This window comes from Mytilinidion resinicola, assembly GCF_010093595.1.
Source record: "Mytilinidion resinicola strain CBS 304.34 unplaced genomic scaffold BDZ99scaffold_11, whole genome shotgun sequence".
NCBI classification, from domain to species: Eukaryota; Fungi; Ascomycota; class Dothideomycetes; order Mytilinidiales; family Mytilinidiaceae; genus Mytilinidion; species Mytilinidion resinicola.
Window position 1 is genome coordinate 123,219 of NW_022985447.1, and position 17,958 is coordinate 141,176.

The following is a 17,958-nucleotide window of genomic DNA, read 5'->3' on the forward strand; positions in this document are numbered from 1 at the left end:
TATGCCACCTTTTTCATGCCCAGCGTGAACGGGAAAACAGCTGCCAAGGCAGCACCCACGTGCCACGCTTGCAGCCGGGCACCAGTCTCCCGTAGAAGCCACTCCTTTCGCGAAAAAGTTCTGTGCATCCCGCCTCACGCTGTACCACAATTGCTGCATTTGCACATCCATCTTCTTCTTTCTTCTCCTTTTCGAGGCTCCAATGTTTCTTCAATGAAGTAGCTATTTCTTCGCAATTCGCAGAATACCCAAATGTTGCGCCCGACGTCCCGTCTCTGTCCCTTTTGCGAAGTTCGATCCATCCTCAACACCAAGCCGTCGCCCATACAATCCCCATGGCAGCAATCGCGCCATTATGGCCAGCTCCAGAGGCGGAAACCTTCCAGAATGGAGCTGTCTCCCAATGTCGGCCGCACTCGAGATCCGCCTAGGTCGATGACAGACAGCAAGCCTCCGGAGAAGAAAGCGGTGGACCCGTTCGGCAATCTCAACCAGAGAGAAGCACGCGTGCAACCTCCTCCACAGCGCAAACGGACCGAACTCGAACACAAGCAGGCCTACAATGCAAGAGAGCGTGGATCGTCGAGAAAGAGACCAGAAGCTTTCAAGGCCCTGAAGATGCAACGGGCGCTGGCACCTGTGCCATATGGCGACCGAGCCGCCGTTAAGAGCCAGATCAGTGACCTTGAGTCCTTCGACGAGTTTCCGCTTCTCCCTTCTCTCAAGAAGGCCATCGCGGATGCTCTTCCTGGCCTGGAGGATGTTTCTCCTACGCCAGCACAACGAGTGGCCATCCCGGCACTGCTAGGCGTTGACGACCGCCGTCGCAAAAGGAACCCCGTGGAGAAGAAGGGCATGGAACAGTTCTTGTTGGCAGCGGAAACTGGCTCTGGGAAGACACTGGCATATCTGTTGCCCGTCATTGACGCCATCAAGCGCGCGGAGGTCATAGAGGCGGAGGAAGAAGCGCAAGCAGAAGCAGCAGAAAAAGCAGCGGATGCACAGGCGAACAAGAGAACCGACATGTTCAGCTTGAAGTCTCCGCCTCTATCGACAGACCCCCATCCCACCAGCGCAAGACCTCGCGCTATAATACTCGTACCGACAGCAGAGCTTGTAGTGCAAGTCGGCCAGCTAGCAAAGGCCTTGTCTCACGTCGTCAAGTTCAGGACTGCCCCGATATCAGCCGCTAACACCGCAACGGTCATCCGAAGCCGTCTCTTCTCCCCCAGTGGCGTCGATGTAGTCATCAGTACGCCTCATCTGCTCGGCAGCATCGCCGAGAGTAACCCAAACATTCTAAGCCGCGTCACGCATCTCGTTATCGACGAGGCTGATTCCCTTCTGGATCGCTCGTTCTCACCCACCACATCCGCTATAATCGATAGATCTACTCCATCCCTCCGCCAACTAATCCTCTGCTCCGCCACAATCCCCCGCCGCCTAGACTCTTTCCTAGAAAAGCGCTTCCCCGACATCAAACGCCTCGTAACACCAAACCTCCACGCCATCCCCCGCCGCGTCCAGCTCGGCGTAGTCGACGTGAATAAAGAACCCTACCGCGGCAACAAAGACCTCGCCTGCGCCGACACCATCTGGACCATTGGCCGCGCCACCGCCGAGCACTCCGACGAAGGCACCGAGCATGTTGAGCTAAAGCGCATCATCGTCTTCGTCAACGAGCGCGAGAAAGCCGTCGAGGTAGCGGACTATCTCGTCACCAAAGGTATCGACGCCGTCGCCCTCAACCGCGACACCTCCGGCGAGCGTGCCAGCCGCATTCTCGCCTCCTTCAAGGGCCTGGCGAAGGGCGAGGAGGCACCGGTTGCGGAGCCCGCGGCGTCAGATGCGCCGGTCGTGAAGACGGCGAATTTCTTCCCGGGCCAGGGCGCGGAAGCAGCGACGCTGGCTGAGCGGAGGAGGAGGCTGCTTAATACGAAGGTGATTGTTACGACGGACTTGGGATCGAGGGGGATTGATACGTTGGCTGTGAGGCATGTTATTCTATATGATGTCCCACATACGACGATCGATTTCATCCATCGCCTTGGCCGCACGGGACGGATGGGGAGAAGAGGGCGAGGTATCGTGCTTGTGGGCCGTGGGGATCGGACGGACGTGGTTAAAGAGGTTAGGGAAGGCATGTTCAAAGGGCAAGCTCTGATTTAGGGGTTCCCTCGCACATGCCCCTTTCAATTTCTGTAAAACTATGTAAAATCATGTATGACTGGGCGCATCTGGTTAAATGTGATACCTTATTTATTCCCTTCTGTATGATGTATCAGCTGTTTCTCAGATTACAGCTCAGTCCCTGTAAAGGTCAAGTTTGATAAGATGAGTTCACTTTGGACATGCCGCAACTATTTTTATTATTACCCCCGCCACAAAGACATCGAAATCTAGTCGCAAGACTTTATGGCTTAGGTGCTACTGGGGCGGGGAATAGTAACGCTCGGTGATTGTCCGGCGCTTTCGTCGAGTTTTGTTGACGAGAGGCGTCCCGTATGGAAGAGCGACACCACTATGCATAGACGTGTGCTTTTGGCTGAGGTTTCAGACGAAACGCTGCAATGAAACAAGATGATGGAGCAGGACTGGAGATGTATGAACGGGACATGGTCCGGTGCTACTTAAGACGTTGGCTTGATATCTGCCAAGTAGGCTCACATGCAGAGTACAATGCCTGGTCATAGAAATCCGTACACCTGCCTGCCACTGTGTATGGGGCTTCAACGTACTAATAGAAGCGGATACACTTCCAATCTGCGTACACCCTATTGACGCTGTTTGGGGTAGCCTCATGCATTTACTAGTTGTCCAAAATAGGAAACTTCTCTCTTATTCGGAATGTGGAAAATACTATGAAGCTCTTCATGCAGTGGTAAACGAGTGTACGGATTTCTATAATGAGGTATTGTACACACTGAATCAGGCTAGAGTGCTTGGAAATTGGTTTATTCAAGATAGTGGTTGTGGTCTAACATAGAACTACAGATTGAGGTTCATGCATTCAATACAAAGGTCACAGACGCAAGGAAAGAATTGAAGTTGAGAAAGAGAAGTATACTATCTTGAAGAGCTCATAGGCTCCTAGTTATGGAGTTCTAAGAATGGAAATGAAAGCATATGAAGCAGCGAGGTCAACAAAAGATTGGCAATCCAGCCAACCATTTATCGCCGCGGCATATGCTGTGCAACAGTAACGGCATCAATGACATTCGCGCGCCTCCAGAATTTTTCATACTCGACTATTACCGAGACTGGCTGCGGTCGTTGCATGAAATCTGCGCCGTCGGCTGCGATGGTTGACCAGGTAGCTTTCAGGAACCAGTCCCTAACCCACGACATCGGCAGGATGAGGTGCCTCTTTGGATCCGCGGGCTCCGAATCAGCCGCGTCTTTCGCATCTACGCGCGCCCCCCAATCTTCTATGGTGACAGAGGATTCGCAGCAGTGGCAATGGGCCGCTAGACTCTCAGAGGCTGTGGGCAGAGCTCCGAACACTGAGTTTTCCCACGAAAGTCCCATTTCGGATTCGGGCTCATCGTAATGGAACAGAGGCTCGGGATGAGAGTTTCCCCAGGGCAGAGCGTAGAAAGCATGGGCAATCTCGTGCACTAGAGCTTGCGCCAGACGGAAAAGCACACACAAATCTTGTGCGGAGTACTTGGTCCGAGGCATGACTTCAGAGAAATGTTCATGGCCCGCACGTTGGACGGAGTCAAGATATTCGAGTATCTCGATCTCTCGCTCTTTGGTGCGGATATGAAGATCCTCTGCGTAGGATCTAAATGTATCAGAGAGCCCAATGATGGGATTGCCGTGCGACTTCCACCACTGCCTACCGTGCGCGGAGAAGGCATTGGAGTTCTTTTCCGAGCCTGTCAAGAATCGAAATGTAGTGCCTTTAGCCAAGCTATTGAACCTGTTCCGGACGCCCGTTAGTGTAGAAGTTGCATCGATCCTGGCATCGCGCGACAGGGTCACTCTAATCTGTTGTTGATAGATCTCTGGTGATGATGGATGATCTGGAAGAATAAACGCAGGCTGTTCTAAGGTCAACTTACTTTGCACTAAGGAAGTCCACCAGCACAGCATCTTTTCTTCTGTGATAAAGAGAGTAGCCAGCCTTAATGCTGGCTTGATGGCTTCGTAGACGTGGTCTTCGCACTCGAAGTTTTCTTGGTCGAACACGGGATGGATGCTGTTATCGAGCTCCACCGGCATGATGACGTCTTGGTTGCCATTGGAGCACTGCGAATACAAGACATGGTTCTCGTCTATGCGAGCAGTATTGAACGATGTGGCTTGCTCCTCACTGCAGAGTTGATCTGCGAGATGCTGATTTCGAAACATGGTTGCCTTGTTCGATTTGAACTGGGTTGCTTGAAAGACTATCTTGAATTCTCTGCTTGTGCTGAGAGTGGCAAATAACGAATTGAAGAAAGTTTTGGTTGTTCTGATGACCATGATGAGAAACCTGAAGGCCTTATATATTCAAACGAAAAGAACATTGTTGCGATCTAAGAAACAGAGTAGAAAGTAGAAAAATGGCTTTATCTTGCGGTAGCACAATGTGATTGTTATATGACCTTGATATTAGTTAGTTAGAATATACGCGTGACGATGATTCGCAGTGGTATTGTGCAATCTTCAAAGAAAGATGGGAGTGAGGTTGAGCAGCCTGAGCAGGGGCAGGTAGTAATCCAACACTGTCTAAGGTGGGCGGAAGAGCTACCAGACCCGCTGATAACTGACATTTTCCCAATCGTCCTAACGTACCAGGGGGCCTCAAGCGGTGCCAGGCAAGTGTACACAAGCCTAAAGTGAGTGTGTTGCTACAAAGGTAGAAGGGAATTACAATAAGGATCGCGAAGATTGGTCCAGCGATGTCGGTCCGAAGAGTTGCCGAACAACCTTACAAAGGTAGAATTTAGAAGCTCGATTTGAGTCACCTCGTCTTGCTTCAACCACAAACCACCATGTTGCTTCCACGAGTTGGGGCCTTTTTGGCTCGTCCGGCACGCTGCCAGAGTCTCCAATGGCGGCAAATGTATTTTTATCCCCTCAATTGACCCCAAAATCGTAAAACATGGCATTAATATGTTTACAGGCGAGCATTGTCAAGCTCATCACCCCTCCGAAAACTCTCCGACGATGACCTCAACAGCGTCAGCAAGCACGTTACCCAGCTAAAGTCCCAGGGAGCTTCGCAAGCCATGTTGTACGCGACTGGAATGAACGATGAGGACCTGAAAAAGGCCCAAGTTGGGATATCATCGGTGTGGTATTCAGGAAATCCCTGCAATATGCACTTGCTGCAATTGAACAACAAGGTTAATGAGGGGGTGGAAAGAGCGGGGCTCAAGGGGATGCAGTTCAACACCATTGGCGTCAGTGACGGCATCTCAATGGGAACTAAGGGAATGCGATATTCCCTCCAGTCCAGGGATCTTATTGCAGACTCGATTGAGACTGTAATGGGTGGACAATGGTACGATGCCAATATCTCCATTCCTGGGTGTGACAAGAACATGCCTGGTGTCATAATGGCAATGGGGAGAGTGAACAGGCCCTCTTTGATGGTGTATGGAGGTACCATCCAGCCCGGCTGCGGAAAGGTCCAGGGTAACTCCTCGATTGACATTGTGTCCGCCTTCCAAGCCTATGGCCAGTTCATTACTGGAGATATAACCGAGGAGAAGAGGAATGATATCATTCACCACGCTTGCCCCGGGCAAGGTGCTTGCGGAGGTATGTACACCGCCAATACCATGGCCACGGCAATTGAAGTCATGGGTATGTCTCTTCCGGGATCTTCGTCCAATCCCGCAGACTCGAAGGCCAAGCAAATAGAGTGTCTTGCTGCTGGTGGGGCAATCAAGAACCTCCTCCGAGAGGACATTCGGCCCAGCGATATTCTTACCCGCCAGGCATTCGAGGATGCCATGATCCTCGTCAATATCACTGGAGGATCAACAAATGCCGTCCTTCATCTGATCGCCATTGCGGATTCCGTTGGCGTCAAGCTCAGCATTGACGACTTCCAGAGCGTCAGTGACAGAATCCCACTATTAGCCGACCTTAAACCATCCGGGAAATACGTCATGGCCGATATCTTCGACATTGGTGGCACACCGGCCCTCCTGAAATTCCTTTTAAAGGAAGGCCTACTAGACGGAAGCCGTATCACCGTCACTGGAAAGACTCTCAAAGAGAACCTTGAGCACGCTCCAGACTTCCCAGCCGACCAACAAATCATCCGACCATTCAGCAACCCGCTTAAGGAGACTGGTCATATTCAGATCCTTCGTGGCAACCTCGCGCCGGGCGGATCCGTAGGGAAGATCACCGGGAAGGAAGGCCTCCGTTTCGTTGGCAAAGCTAAAGTCTACAACGACGAAGACGACTTCATCACCGCGCTCGAAAAAGGCGAAATCAAAAAGGGCGAGAAGACCGTCGTCGTCATTCGCTATGAGGGTCCCAAGGGCGGCCCGGGAATGCCTGAGATGCTAAAGCCCAGCTCCGCAATCATGGGGGCTGGTCTTGGCAAAGATGTTGCCCTTCTCACTGATGGGCGCTTTAGTGGTGGAAGCCACGGCTTCCTGATTGGCCATATTGTCCCCGAGGCGCAGGAGGGTGGGCCGCTTGGCCTTGTTCAGGATGGGGATGAGATTACCATCGATGCTCAGTCTAGGGAGCTGTCCGTGGATGTTAGCGACGAGGAGATGAGCAAGCGGAGGGAAGGGTGGACCGCACCGCCGCTAAAGTACTCGAAGGGTACGCTGTATAAGTACGCTAAGAATGTGACTGATGCCAGCCATGGTTGCATTACTGATGCGTAGATGGTGGAAATCCATTCTCTGTAGTCTGTTATCACGTTCGAGTTGCTAAAAGCGGGAGTTTTTTGGGCCTTTCGTGGTATCTCGGAGGAAATCATTGAGTTCACTCCCTCATATACCACTGTTCATAGTAATCTTCGATGGAATCTGACTCGTCTTCAATAAACATTGTGAAAAGGCAACAACTCTTGAGATATGGATGTTTTGACGCAAGTCATAACATTTAAACAATGCACCAATTTGGGATTTCAGTCCAATAAAGGACAGGCTGAAACGCCCAATCAAGTCAAGAGCAACTTGAGAAGTTGGTAGAAACTGAATTGATTTCTCCTGAAGCCTACAATTCTTGGATGATGTCGTATCGTGCACCATGCCCACTTTGACATAAAATGTGCTTTTTATGTGTTCACATTGATCAAATTGGAGGTCTTGTAGTATTAGTAAGAGCTTCAATAGAGGGGTTTCCTAATAGTACAACAAATCGATATATACAACCAAGCTTAGCGCTCGAATATTTCCTCTTTCCGTATCCTCTCGTTAACGGCGTCTATAACCTTCGTATCATACAAATCCTCCAGATTTTTGTCCCCCTTAAGGATCTCTTTTTCGTGTTCTGCCGCCTCCTCCTTGGTCATACACACTAGGTCCTTCAATTGCAGGAGTGTGTTCTTCTGACCAGGCGTTCGCTTGTGAACAAAACCATCTTCGGGCTTGTTCCACCTCGTCAAACAAAGTCGTGTTGAGAGGCCGCTGATAACGCTCCTACCACGGTACACATCGTCGACGAGGTATCCCACGTCGTCTTGCGTGATGGGGATGCGGAGACCTAGGGAATCCTCCCCTCGAGATCTGGCGAGCCTCTCTTCAAGACCCAGTAGTGAGCCCAGAATGCCATCGTACATCTTGTCCCGTGCCTTCGAAGTAAGGTACTCGTGAGGATAGCCGGTTATTTCCAATATGACATGGTTCGCGACGGCTAGTCCGAAGATTGCTGGCATCGTTCCAAGAACCGGTAGTATCCTCACTCTGAAGTCCGGGAGAACACCCAACTCGCCCACGCTACCCTTTTTGTACTCCTCCTCGGGCAAGGGGAGCAGTTGTGCTTTTCCAGGACCAGTCTTTTCGCCCGAGAAGACGACGGGAATGCCGTCTTTGACACCCAAAGCTCTTAACTTCCGCCTAGTAGCTTTAGAGAGCGGGTCGTCGGTGCTAGCTGATATATCACCAATGAGAATTCTCGTTGGGTCAGACTTGCACCCCGCACCCATTGAAGAGATCACAGGGATCTCGTGAGAATGGCAATAATGCAGCAGCGCTACCTTACTCTCGATATTGTCAATTGCATCAATCACAAAGTCCGGTGCATGTCCATCAAGTGCTGTTAGTTGGCGAGCTGCAGTCTTCTTACTGAACAGTTCGTTTCGGCAGTCGAAATGCGTCCAAGGCGTGACTTGCTCCAAACGCCTGCGGATACAGTGGACTTTCGGAGTGCCGACGTCTGCAAGAGTAGCAAGGGCATGTCGGTTCAGTGAAGAGAGAGTCACTTGGTCGAAATCGATGAGACGAATCTTGGACACTCCGGAGCGGGTGAGGGCGGCGGCGCAGTGGGATCCTACGCCGCCGCAGCCGACGATGATGATGAACGAGGAGCGGAGCTTTGAGAGGCCCTCGTCTCCCAGGAAGACTCGATTGCGGGCCAGCTGCTCGAGAATGAGGTCTGCAAGCGTTACTAAAGAGCTTCTTGAAGTGATTGTGGGTAATACCGTCATCGTAGTCACCCTGTCTTGCTCGTACGGCTAGTGCCATGCTGTGTTCGTCCTCTTTGCTTGGAGCAAAGACATCTGCAGCCGCACCATACTCTGTAAGCTTCACGCCAAAATTTCGCCGTTAGCTTTCATAGTTCTCAATGAAACGATACTCCCTAAAATTTCGAAGATAGTCAAACGAATACGCTTACTTTGGTTGCTACATGTTCTTGGCTGATGTCTGGTATAGACGCCTTCAAATCATGAACCTTATACCTCCGCCTGGCTGTCTGAAAGCTAATGACTGCTCCAGCTGCAATCATGCCCGATACCACCGCGGTCGTGATCAATTGTCCTCTATGGGAAGCTGTGATCCGAGAAATGAACCATGCGGACATATTGAACCCTCCGAGGTCCCAGATGACACGATAGCAGTCAGTGCCTTAGCTAGCTAAGCATAGCGCATAGTGAGGAACTAGTGAAGAGAGATTGATGGCCTGGCCCGTGATAATTCCATGGTGTTGAAAGAGTTGATGCCAAGCTCATTATGTCATCAAAATGGCCCGAGCGTCCGGACTACTTCATCACGGCCGATCCGCGACCTCACTTGCTCTCTACAACACGCGACAGCGAGTAAGTTTCCGCGACCTCCTCAGACCTGCCACCACTAACCACCCCACAGTATCCCCTTGACGAAACGCTCACAGAGCTACGGTAGCGGCCTCAACTATTGCTTCGGCATGGGCGAGTGACCGTACTGACCGAAACATCGAACAGAAATCGTAGGGAGCCCTAGCTGTGCTGGGTGCGGGCCGGCCTTGTGCTGTGCTCCGCTGCTTGCGTCGTTGCCTTCCTCTCCTACTCGAATTCCAACTGCTACCCCCTCAAGCCCGCTTTGAGCGCGCGATGACGACAAAATATCCCCGAAGCGCCCCGCCTACGTCAATCTACGGAGAGACAGGCGCGCGAGCAGCCACTGCGGAACAATATGTAGTTTTCAATCGGAGCGCCGTCTTCGACAACTCGGGCGGTGCTTAGCAGGCGGGTTCGGTGGCGTCGCGAGAGGGGAGTGCGGGAACTGTCCAGTGATGATAGATCCGAAAGGATCACAAAAGCCAAAATTGACGGGCAGCCCGGCGACTCTGTGCTCTGGCAACAGGGTGTGGGGAAGTTTGTGGTTGCCCATGAGAACACAAGAGAGCTAATCTGAGGACAAACAAGTCAGTGTTGGCTTGTATTTATAGATAGTGATAGAACGGGTGGATTGATCCGTCGGTTTCGATCGACGGTGGCCATTCTTATGAAATACAACAAGAATCTAGCAATCTTCATCGCTATATCGTGAAAATCATGCATTGCATTGAATACTTCTTGAAAAGCTAGTGTATATTGCAAAGAGCGCTGGGCCTTCATGTACCATTACACGAAGACGGAATTTGATCGTTTGCATTGCATACCGCGCATGTTCAACTTCGAGTAGGATGGATAATTCCTTGATAGAGCTTCTTTTACCAGCATAACAATCACCAGGGCCCTCTATCTGAATGCAGCTCGTATTTTACAGTCATAATAGTACACCATGTCAGGGTCTGGCCCCAGGCCTGACCACTCCTTTTGTACATCAGGTCCACCCCATAAGCCCATAAGCCACCCGGTTTCCTTTAATTGACCTCTGAATGTCCCGATATATTCTCCTGCTCTTCTAAAATGACGAGGATCAAAACTGCGAGGAGCTAGAATTCTTCTGTATCGCCGTGATGTATTGTTGGGAGACTGTATTCCATGCGGTCATGTATTTCTGCAGGCAGTTCGAGAAGCAGGTTTCTTCTCCCTTGGAGAGAGAGGTGCTGGGTTTGGGGACGCATCGTTCGAAGCAGTGCTCATTGAGTTTCTATAGAACGAATAGGTTAGCTAAGTTCCACAAAGTGAAAGATACTAAGGCAGTCGCATGCCCTAATAGCAATTGGTCGCCAATGCTTAATCGTAAGGCGCTGAGAAAATGGGAAAGCTATACCTCTACCAACATCTTCGCGTTCTGCATAGCAGCCTCTTGTTGGATTTGCCTCATGACCTGGGTTTTGGGGTCGCCAGAGGCGTATGCGGACATGCCGGCGCCACCGAGGGAGTCCATGATGCAGAAAAGCCCGAATAAATTGAAAAGATGAAGCTGTATCTCAAGAGGATAATAGGATTGATAGTTACGCAGCGGGGCGAGTGGTGAACGGTTCGTGGAGTGCGGATGGGATCGATGATGGAACCCTAGCACCCTAGTTCTCCACCAGAGGTTCCAAAGTTTCGCTTCGTCGTCTTAGCCCTGAATCGCCCTACGTAAAGGACAGCTGTTTCACACGCGCCTCAAACCATCCTCTTGAGGCCGCCCACCACTCCTTTCCTTTCTCTTCTTCACTGCGCGGAGTCTATTATTCACTTGCTAGAGCTATAAATTAGCTCCAGATTCTTTCGTCCCCTTTTAGCGGAGTGAAGGAGAGCACAGGATGCTGCTCTCGCGACCATGGAGTAGCCTTTGGCTATTGGCGGGGAGTTTGACTGGAGTTCTGGGCTTAGGGCTGTCTGAAAATCCTGATATCAAGGCGATCGCGGTATGATAATCGGCATGTGGACTGGGCTACAGTGGCTGACGGTTGGTATAGCTGCGGACACACAGTCTTGAACCTGTGAGCACACCCCCAACGAATACAAATACGACTTTAAGTCCTAATTTCTCCCCTCTATAGCCCTATCTAGACTCGGACATGCAAAGCCGTTGGTGGGACTTTGGCGGAGACACTCTTGTTCGGACCGACAAATACGTTCGCCTTGCTTCCGACAAGCCCTCGAGGACAGGATGGATATTCTCACGCGTACCACTGACAGCTACCAACTGGGAAGTGAGTACAGAAAGCTGAAAGGCTTTAATTGAAATTGCTGCAAGGTCTAGATTCTATACTAACCCCTCCGCAGATCCTCATCGACTTCAAGATTCACGGTCAAGGCAACCTGTACGGCGATGGCTTCGCAATGTGGCTCACTAAACAGCGAGCACAAGCTGGGCCAGTCTTTGGATCCGCCGACAACTTCGAGGGTCTAGGAATAATTTTCGATACGTACAAGAACAACCGACCAGGCACCGTATTCCCCTATGTTCTGGCGGTGATGGGTGATGGGAAGACCCCCTACGACAAGGACAATGACGGCAAGGCCAATGAGCTGGCCGGCTGCTCTGTAGGGTTCCTTTGCTATTCATATGCCGATCTCAGGTGCTAATACCATATCTCGCTAGGCCCGCGGCATGCGCAACCAAAACCACGCCACCAAAGCGAAACTGACCTACTTCCAAGACGAATCTCTAAAGCTAGAGCTGGCATACAAGAACGAAGACGAATGGACCGAATGCTTCAACATCCCCAATGTCAAAGTGCCACCAGTTGCCTACCTGGGCTTCTCCGCAGAGACTGGCGAGCTCTCCGACAACCACGACATCCTCTCCGTTCACACCAAAAACCTCTACGTCCACAACTCCGGCACCAATGCCGGCACAGGCGCCCCTAGTAGCCCCGGCAAGGGTGGATCCCGGTACGACAAGTACGCCGCCAAGAAGGAGAAGGGTAGCTGGACGTGGTTCTTCCTGAAGTTTGTGCTGTTTGGATTGGTGGTTACGGGTGGGTATGTTGGCTTCACGGCGTATAGGGCAAGGCAGCGGAGTTCGAGGTTCTAGGCTGAAGTAGGGAAACTGTGGAATGGGAGTTCAGTCGGGTTCGGGCGTGGTGTATTTCAACAACTTTGGAAAAAGGAGGTGTTCAGTGCATGTGCAATATTTCAAGCGTTCTGGGAAGGCTGGGACGTCTTTGGAAACACTGGAAGTTCTTTAGTAGCTCATTGAGAAATGTATAACCACGAAAACAGGTCTAGTTGACCCTACTATGATTTTGGAAATCGATTTTGAACATGCAATCGTAGGTCGAAGCTTCCCTCTAGTTAGAGAGTTGTCATTACGTAAGTAAAGTAGCTCCCATATTTCTTAAGTTTGTTAGAGTGAATCAAGGCACATACAGCGGCAAAATCAGTATGGTAAGGTAGAGCTTGTCTCGGAATTAGGGAACACCTGACTTCCGTAACGATTCAGCTTACAATGCCTCGTCATAGAAATCCGTACACTCATTTACCGGCTAACAACCTTACAGTACCACATTCTCCCACGTACAGCTTCAATACAGAGCAAAATTTAGAACGCCCGTCTTCCATTGCTCTATAGCAAAGCACCTCAAGACTCACTGCCTACTAATTTAGCGGTCTATGTGGTTTCAACTCCGTCATAACATCGGCACCTCCATCTTGCATCCCAACTCTCATCCAATCCGGAAGAGCCCTCGTCGGCGGGGAGATGTATGCAAATGCGGGGATAGAAAGATTCTGCGCCTTTCCACTCCACAGCATATTTGCTATACAGTCACCGAGGTCTTCAGGCTTGAGGAACGGCATGAAGAAATTCGAGGGGCCCTTGATCCCGGTGAACATCTTCGTTTTGACAGCTGAGGGACAGAGACAAGAGAGCCGGACTTGTGGAAGTTAGAGTGTGTTTAGAAGAACTAGATATGGATCAAGAAGTTGGGGCTTACCAGCTGGCGCCTTGTAGTTGTGCTTCATCTCCGTCTGAAGTCCTTCATAGATCGCGATCGCGGCCGCTTTGGTGGCAGCGTAGTCTGTGACACCTGCAGTCGCCAGATGACCGGTTTGGGATGCGATGATAAGGAAATGGCCGTGGTTCGCTTGCACCATTTTTGGAAGGAAGGCCTTCGCGGTCCATATGACTCCGAGGTTGTTCACTCCGAAAGTCCTGCAGGCGTGTTAGAAAGCTGTAGTATGGAGGATGTTGACTTTTGGGGGTATTACAGTTCAATGTCGCGTTTGCTTGCTTCCAGGATTGGCTTTCCCCGACATATTCCGGCACAGGCGACTACGCATGTAGGATCTCCAACCTCTCTACACCACGGACGTTAGGGAGTTGTTAAAAAGTGACGTTTAGGAGATATAACCCACTTCGAAATCTTGGCCGCGACCGCTAAGACCGCTTCGTAGTTGCTCAAATCACACTTATAGTAGTACACATTCGAAGCTAAGCCAGTCAGTGAACGTAGAGCTATGATCTTTACTTCTCAAGATCGAGAAACTGACGCTTGGTAAAGGTAAGTCCTAGCACATCGATGACTATCACTTTCGATCCTCTGGCCGCAAGGTTCTGCACGGTTGCAGCTCCAATGCCCCCGGAACCACCGGTAACAACAATGATCTCTTTATCCCAATCATACTTGTCGCTCACTCCGTTGTTCAAAGCCCTCATGCTTAAGGCACGATTCGTTCGTAGTAAAAGGCCCAGTGCTACTACTACAACGGCTTTCTGGAGGACCGGCGGTAAAGGTCGCGAAATAGTATAAGGAATCAGTCCATTGCTCGGGAGCAACACAAATTTGTTGTCTGTGAAGTAGTGAATTGCAGCTGTTCCAAGCGCTGCCAACCAAGGATTTAGAACGGTCTTGTCAAGCAAGAGCAAAAGATCTCCAATTGACACCATGCTGAAATTGCAAATTGAAAAAGCGATGTAGTAGAAATAAAGTTGACATTAAATTGAGATGACTGCAGAGTAATATACACTAGGACCCCGCATCCTCCATGACTCTGCAGAACGGACTTGTGTGTTCACGGCATTCAGCTGTGTGGGGATACAAAGGAAGTTGCTATGATCTATGATGAGGAAACTCGTTAGTAACTGGTGCGTGAGAAAAGTCTGACTGGCCGGATATGACCTCAGCCGAGTCACGTGACGGACACCTTCACGGCTATTAGTATCCCTTGAAAATCCCGAATCAATCTTGTAAGTGCTCTAAAGAGTCACAGCGTGACCTCTTTTCAATCTTTGTTCCCCATATGTACCTCAGGTAGCTGCATCGTTTACAAATTGCCATAGTTATTCTATGAGTCCGTGGTTTTTCTCACTCGAGACTATCCTCTCAAACATCTGCCAAGTGCAACCCTCAATCTCTATTTAGTTCCTTCGTATGAAGTTAATTAGGAAAATCCATGTCCTCTTGTCTGCTACGTAGTCCATTCGTCCAGTTCTTAGCCCACGAGGACAGTATACTGAAGACATGACTAGAAAGGAACTGTCGCATTCTATCAACTGGCAGATAGACTAGAATCCACTGGATCAATCATGCCGCAGCAGTTCCCCGGATAAGATAGTAAAGACTACCCCAGATATTAGGTTACGCGCTTGTGTCGTTTGGCTAATGCAGTGAAGCTTAGCAGAGGATTTAGCATGTGCAAGAATGTTGCTTTGTAGGCTCTCTAAGCCCCATCCAGTCTCCGTCCTTCGTCGTGCAGCTCGCTTGTAGCTTCCTGCTTCTTTACTACCACAAAAGAAGTTTTGCTTCCGCATGCAACATTGCAAACCACCGACCCACGAAGACAAGGTATCTCCGTCAGTTTCTCAACGAAGTCCGCTCTCTTACCAATACCCAGTTGGCCGAAATCGCCTTGGCCGCATGCAAGAACAGCTCTCCGAACTTCTGAATTGTTTGTGTCGCTACTTGCGGCAACGATCAGATGGCCTGCACCGATGCCAAAGTTGACCACGTCCGCCTCCATTCCATCAATGCGAACCTCGACGACATGGACGTGTGTATCATCATCTTCTTTACTGAGTGCTGAAATCTTGCTCTCGAATCCTGGCTCTGATCGGCCCCAGATATACAGCTCCCCTCCATCCAATTCAGATCCAAGCGCGCCACTCATCCAGCCTCCAGAGCCAATTTTCTTAATGCGAATTCCCTCGATATACGGAACGCGCGTAGGAGTGGTGGCTGGTGCATCATCGTCAACCGTACGCCCAAGACACTGAGGGTAACGAGGGTCACCCCATGTGAAGACCTCTCCGTTGTCAAGTAGTAGCGTGAAGAAAGTAGCGCCGGCCTCAAGTTGTGTTGGCATCGATTTCGTGAATTCGCGGCCGACGAGCTCAAGTAACTCTTCTGAAGTTGTGACAGCCAATTTCTGAGTTGACTGAACGGGAGAGTAGACACGGCGATGCCATTCTTCGAAATGCTCGATCTCGTCGAATTCTTTGAGATATGACCCTTCGGTAGCCGCATCGCATGCAGTGCAGTGATTGATGACGGCAATTTTCCCGTTCCCTGCGATGGCAATGACTGGAGTGATGAAGGATACCCCTTCAACTTTTGAAACGTCGCTGGTGGCTATGTAGCCTTTGAGGCCGTCGTCGTTGCCGTAAAATGCGTAGCGTTGCAAGCCCTCATGTTCGAATTTGTCGAAATCTATGTGATTTGAACTGCCGTTTGCGTCGCCATAGTATCTGGTCTGGGCGGTAGCGTAACACAGGAGAGTATCCGACCATGACGCCCACAAAACTTTTGGCTCAACGCTACCAGTCGAGCAAGTCATGACGTGAGGCTCAAGGATGTCATTGGTGCGTCGGTTTGGGAGGGAACACAGCTGACCCAGAGCATTGAAGCCCCAGGAATAGACGTCGAACATGCGTAATTGGTGCGAGGAGAGGGCTCTGCTGAGCTCTCTGCATCTTGGTGTGGGTGAAGGAGAAGCTGTCTGAGGTGGACTGGCGAGCTATCAGGCTTGTCAGAACTGTTGCGTTACAACTTTTGTTAATACATTAAAGAACCTCGAGCAGCACGCAAGTGTACATACGCCTAGAGAGTGTTCTTAGTACGGAACTTCGCGTATAGCTGTGGACTACCACTTTATGTTACAGGGGCTTGGCAGAGAATGAGTTTTTAATACCCTAGACTACTTAGAAACCCAACCTCGTTCTGTCCTCAGCAACGTACTAATACAAAAGGATCTTTACCCCTTTATAACACCGCTGATGGTGCTTCGATGTGCTCACAGGGATATAATGTAACGGGCTCTAGGCCTGATCTGTGTCCTTCTCTCTACTGCTGTCTCATGCGTCTAGGCATGGCTTCAAGCTTGTCAGAACGATAAATTTGAAATCACCTTGGGATTGCTAATAGCTCTATCAAGCACTTTAAACAGTGTTAGGACAATGTCAGAAAACTAATACCCCGATGCTGTAGCAGTACGAGCTCTATTAACAGCTTCGAACACATCAATACCTGCGGAGAGCGTCACAGCTTAGAGAATCTATGAATGAACACTATTCCACTTTCCTAAGGACTAGATATTTTCTAAAAGTAAGACATCGCTCATAATACACTGTCTTTGCCAAAAGTATGTGCGCACTCTCTCGCTACTGTTTGAAGTGTTTCGTAGCATTACAAAAGCTCTGATTTGATGTAAAGCCTTTGTGAGCTTGAATCAAAGAACTTTCACACGCTTACAGCCGGTCTATTTGGCTGCTATTTGTGGTGCTACAGTGGATCATCGTAAACTTGGAAGAGATGGAAAGGGCGGCGTGTCTACACCTGTGTCCTAGGACTATAGTGAGAAGATAAGGACTCTAAAGATTCTATAGAAATAACATGTCCTACGATATCTAAAGGGTAATCAAGTGTACCAGAGCTCTGTATTTTAAAGTTCCACAGTTGCCATTCTACAAATAGTATACAATTGCAGCAGCCTCTTTGAGGAATCGACCACCTACAAGATATCACACATGCTGCCCTCAATCGTGCTGTAGCAGACTTTCCCGATCGCCTGCTGCAAACAAACTCATTGTTGCAGCATACACGGTCTCATTGTCCGCAGTCATACCTTCAGGCCACATTACGCAACCTGCAATTGAACATCTTCAGCTTCCAGTTCTGCCTCCACTTCCGCCTCTTGTTTCCTATTCCTCGTGCTTTGATCCAAACTCCCCCAATGCTTATCAACCTCCTCTTTCGGTAACCCCAACGCGAGTGCCTCTAACCGCAGCCTCTCCCGCACGCTCTCTTCCTGCATCAGCCGCCACCTCAGCTTCCACCCCAGCTCTCCCAACTCCTTCACCCGATTTTCCTTGTCCTTAAGCAGGTACTCATCCAGTCCACCCGACTTATCAATCGTCCGCAGCACTCTTGCCGAGACTCGTAGCTTCACCATTTTCCGCAGCGCGACACTGTACAGTGACTTATTGAGGATGTTCGGTTTCCACGACCGCCGCGTGTGGGTCTCCGTCCGCTTGGACACATTGTTACCGAAGTGGATGCGCGTGCCGCCGTAGAGGCCCCTGTTGGACTGCTTGTAGAGGAGCGCCGGGCCATAGGGGTACGCGGGGATGGGGGCGTCGGCGGGGATAATGGCGGCGGGCTTGTATTTGCGGAATTTGCCTTTTCCGGTGACGAGGTCGGAGTGGATGGGCTTCTTGGGCTTGCTGTAGCTGAGGAGGGGGGTGCTTGTGAAGG

At 50.3% G+C, this 17,958-nt stretch overlaps 9 protein-coding genes across 9 annotated transcripts; 3 read left to right on the forward strand and 6 right to left on the reverse strand.

The window, feature by feature from the left end:
* Nucleotides 1–148: 148 nt before the first annotated feature.
* Nucleotides 149–2,169, forward strand: BDZ99DRAFT_444450 (P-loop containing nucleoside triphosphate hydrolase protein; the record flags this gene model as incomplete). The annotated part of the gene is made up of 2 exons (XM_033717887.1): nucleotides 149–1,857; nucleotides 1,915–2,169. The coding sequence occupies exons 1-2, from the start codon at nucleotides 253–255 to the stop codon at nucleotides 2,167–2,169; spliced, it is 1,860 nt and encodes a 619-aa protein (XP_033575675.1). The 5' UTR covers nucleotides 149–252.
* Nucleotides 2,170–2,988: 819 nt separating this feature from the next.
* BDZ99DRAFT_571608 (uncharacterized protein) lies at nucleotides 2,989–4,820 on the reverse strand. Its single transcript, XM_033728108.1, has 2 exons — nucleotides 4,783–4,820; nucleotides 2,989–4,592 (listed from the first exon to the last, which is right to left on the reverse strand). The coding sequence occupies exon 2, from the start codon at nucleotides 4,468–4,470 to the stop codon at nucleotides 3,172–3,174; it is 1,299 nt and encodes a 432-aa protein (XP_033575676.1). The 5' UTR covers nucleotides 4,471–4,592; nucleotides 4,783–4,820; the 3' UTR covers nucleotides 2,989–3,171.
* A 150-nt stretch (nucleotides 4,821–4,970) lies between these two features.
* On the forward strand, nucleotides 4,971–7,180 carry BDZ99DRAFT_418091 (dihydroxy-acid dehydratase). Its single transcript, XM_033716845.1, has 2 exons — nucleotides 4,971–5,053; nucleotides 5,114–7,180. Exons 1-2 carry the CDS (start codon nucleotides 4,983–4,985, stop codon nucleotides 6,843–6,845), a joined length of 1,803 nt encoding a protein of 600 aa, XP_033575677.1. The 5' UTR covers nucleotides 4,971–4,982; the 3' UTR covers nucleotides 6,846–7,180.
* An 86-nt stretch (nucleotides 7,181–7,266) lies between these two features.
* On the reverse strand, nucleotides 7,267–9,086 carry BDZ99DRAFT_571610 (uncharacterized protein). Its single transcript, XM_033728109.1, has 3 exons — nucleotides 8,800–9,086; nucleotides 8,606–8,708; nucleotides 7,267–8,559 (listed from the first exon to the last, which is right to left on the reverse strand). The coding sequence occupies exons 1-3, from the start codon at nucleotides 8,983–8,985 to the stop codon at nucleotides 7,343–7,345; spliced, it is 1,506 nt and encodes a 501-aa protein (XP_033575678.1). The 5' UTR covers nucleotides 8,986–9,086; the 3' UTR covers nucleotides 7,267–7,342.
* Nucleotides 9,087–10,304: 1,218 nt separating this feature from the next.
* Nucleotides 10,305–10,694, reverse strand: BDZ99DRAFT_488651 (mitochondrial import inner membrane translocase-like protein subunit tim13; the record flags this gene model as incomplete). The annotated part of the gene is made up of 2 exons (XM_033722922.1): nucleotides 10,305–10,478; nucleotides 10,602–10,694. 2 exons carry the CDS (start codon nucleotides 10,692–10,694, stop codon nucleotides 10,305–10,307), a joined length of 267 nt encoding a protein of 88 aa, XP_033575679.1.
* A 232-nt stretch (nucleotides 10,695–10,926) lies between these two features.
* Nucleotides 10,927–12,507, forward strand: BDZ99DRAFT_509257 (uncharacterized protein). The gene is made up of 5 exons (XM_033724391.1): nucleotides 10,927–11,187; nucleotides 11,239–11,262; nucleotides 11,323–11,475; nucleotides 11,549–11,809; nucleotides 11,868–12,507. Exons 1-5 carry the CDS (start codon nucleotides 11,083–11,085, stop codon nucleotides 12,300–12,302), a joined length of 978 nt encoding a protein of 325 aa, XP_033575680.1. The 5' UTR covers nucleotides 10,927–11,082; the 3' UTR covers nucleotides 12,303–12,507.
* Nucleotides 12,508–12,865: 358 nt separating this feature from the next.
* Nucleotides 12,866–13,925, reverse strand: BDZ99DRAFT_488653 (putative short-chain dehydrogenase; the record flags this gene model as incomplete). The annotated part of the gene is made up of 5 exons (XM_033722923.1): nucleotides 12,866–13,143; nucleotides 13,204–13,421; nucleotides 13,478–13,567; nucleotides 13,625–13,700; nucleotides 13,760–13,925. 5 exons carry the CDS (start codon nucleotides 13,923–13,925, stop codon nucleotides 12,866–12,868), a joined length of 828 nt encoding a protein of 275 aa, XP_033575681.1.
* Nucleotides 13,926–14,929: 1,004 nt separating this feature from the next.
* On the reverse strand, nucleotides 14,930–15,571 carry BDZ99DRAFT_389104 (RCC1/BLIP-II; the record flags this gene model as incomplete). The annotated part of the gene is made up of 1 exon (XM_033715612.1): nucleotides 14,930–15,571. One exon carries the CDS (start codon nucleotides 15,569–15,571, stop codon nucleotides 14,930–14,932), a length of 642 nt encoding a protein of 213 aa, XP_033575682.1.
* Nucleotides 15,572–17,449: 1,878 nt separating this feature from the next.
* BDZ99DRAFT_337834 (uncharacterized protein) lies at nucleotides 17,450–17,839 on the reverse strand (the record flags this gene model as incomplete). Its single annotated transcript, XM_033714325.1, has 1 exon — nucleotides 17,450–17,839. A coding segment is annotated over one exon (390 nt), but the record flags the coding sequence as incomplete, so codon positions are not given.
* Nucleotides 17,840–17,958: the final 119 nt, after the last annotated feature.

Excerpts from the sequence above, each read along its gene's own strand:
- BDZ99DRAFT_418091 (XM_033716845.1), top strand. The coding sequence starts at position 4,983 with ATGTTGCTTCCACGAGTTGGGGCCTTTTTGGCTCGTCCGGCACGCTGC. Across the intron at positions 5,054-5,113 it reads AGTCTCCAATGGCGGCAAAT|GCGAGCATTGTCAAGCTCAT; the intron begins GTATTTTTATCC and ends ATATGTTTACAG.
- BDZ99DRAFT_571610 (XM_033728109.1), bottom strand. The coding sequence starts at position 8,985 with ATGTCCGCATGGTTCATTTCTCGGATCACAGCTTCCCATAGAGGACAA. Across the intron at positions 8,709-8,799 it reads AAGAACATGTAGCAACCAAA|CTTACAGAGTATGGTGCGGC; the intron begins GTAAGCGTATTC and ends TTTGGCGTGAAG. Across the intron at positions 8,560-8,605 it reads ACAGGGTGACTACGATGACG|ACCTCATTCTCGAGCAGCTG; the intron begins GTATTACCCACA and ends TAACGCTTGCAG.
- BDZ99DRAFT_509257 (XM_033724391.1), top strand. The coding sequence starts at position 11,083 with ATGCTGCTCTCGCGACCATGGAGTAGCCTTTGGCTATTGGCGGGGAGT. Across the intron at positions 11,263-11,322 it reads GGACACACAGTCTTGAACCT|CCCTATCTAGACTCGGACAT; the intron begins GTGAGCACACCC and ends TCCCCTCTATAG. Across the intron at positions 11,476-11,548 it reads TGACAGCTACCAACTGGGAA|ATCCTCATCGACTTCAAGAT; the intron begins GTGAGTACAGAA and ends ACCCCTCCGCAG.
- BDZ99DRAFT_571608 (XM_033728108.1), bottom strand. The coding sequence starts at position 4,470 with ATGGTCATCAGAACAACCAAAACTTTCTTCAATTCGTTATTTGCCACT.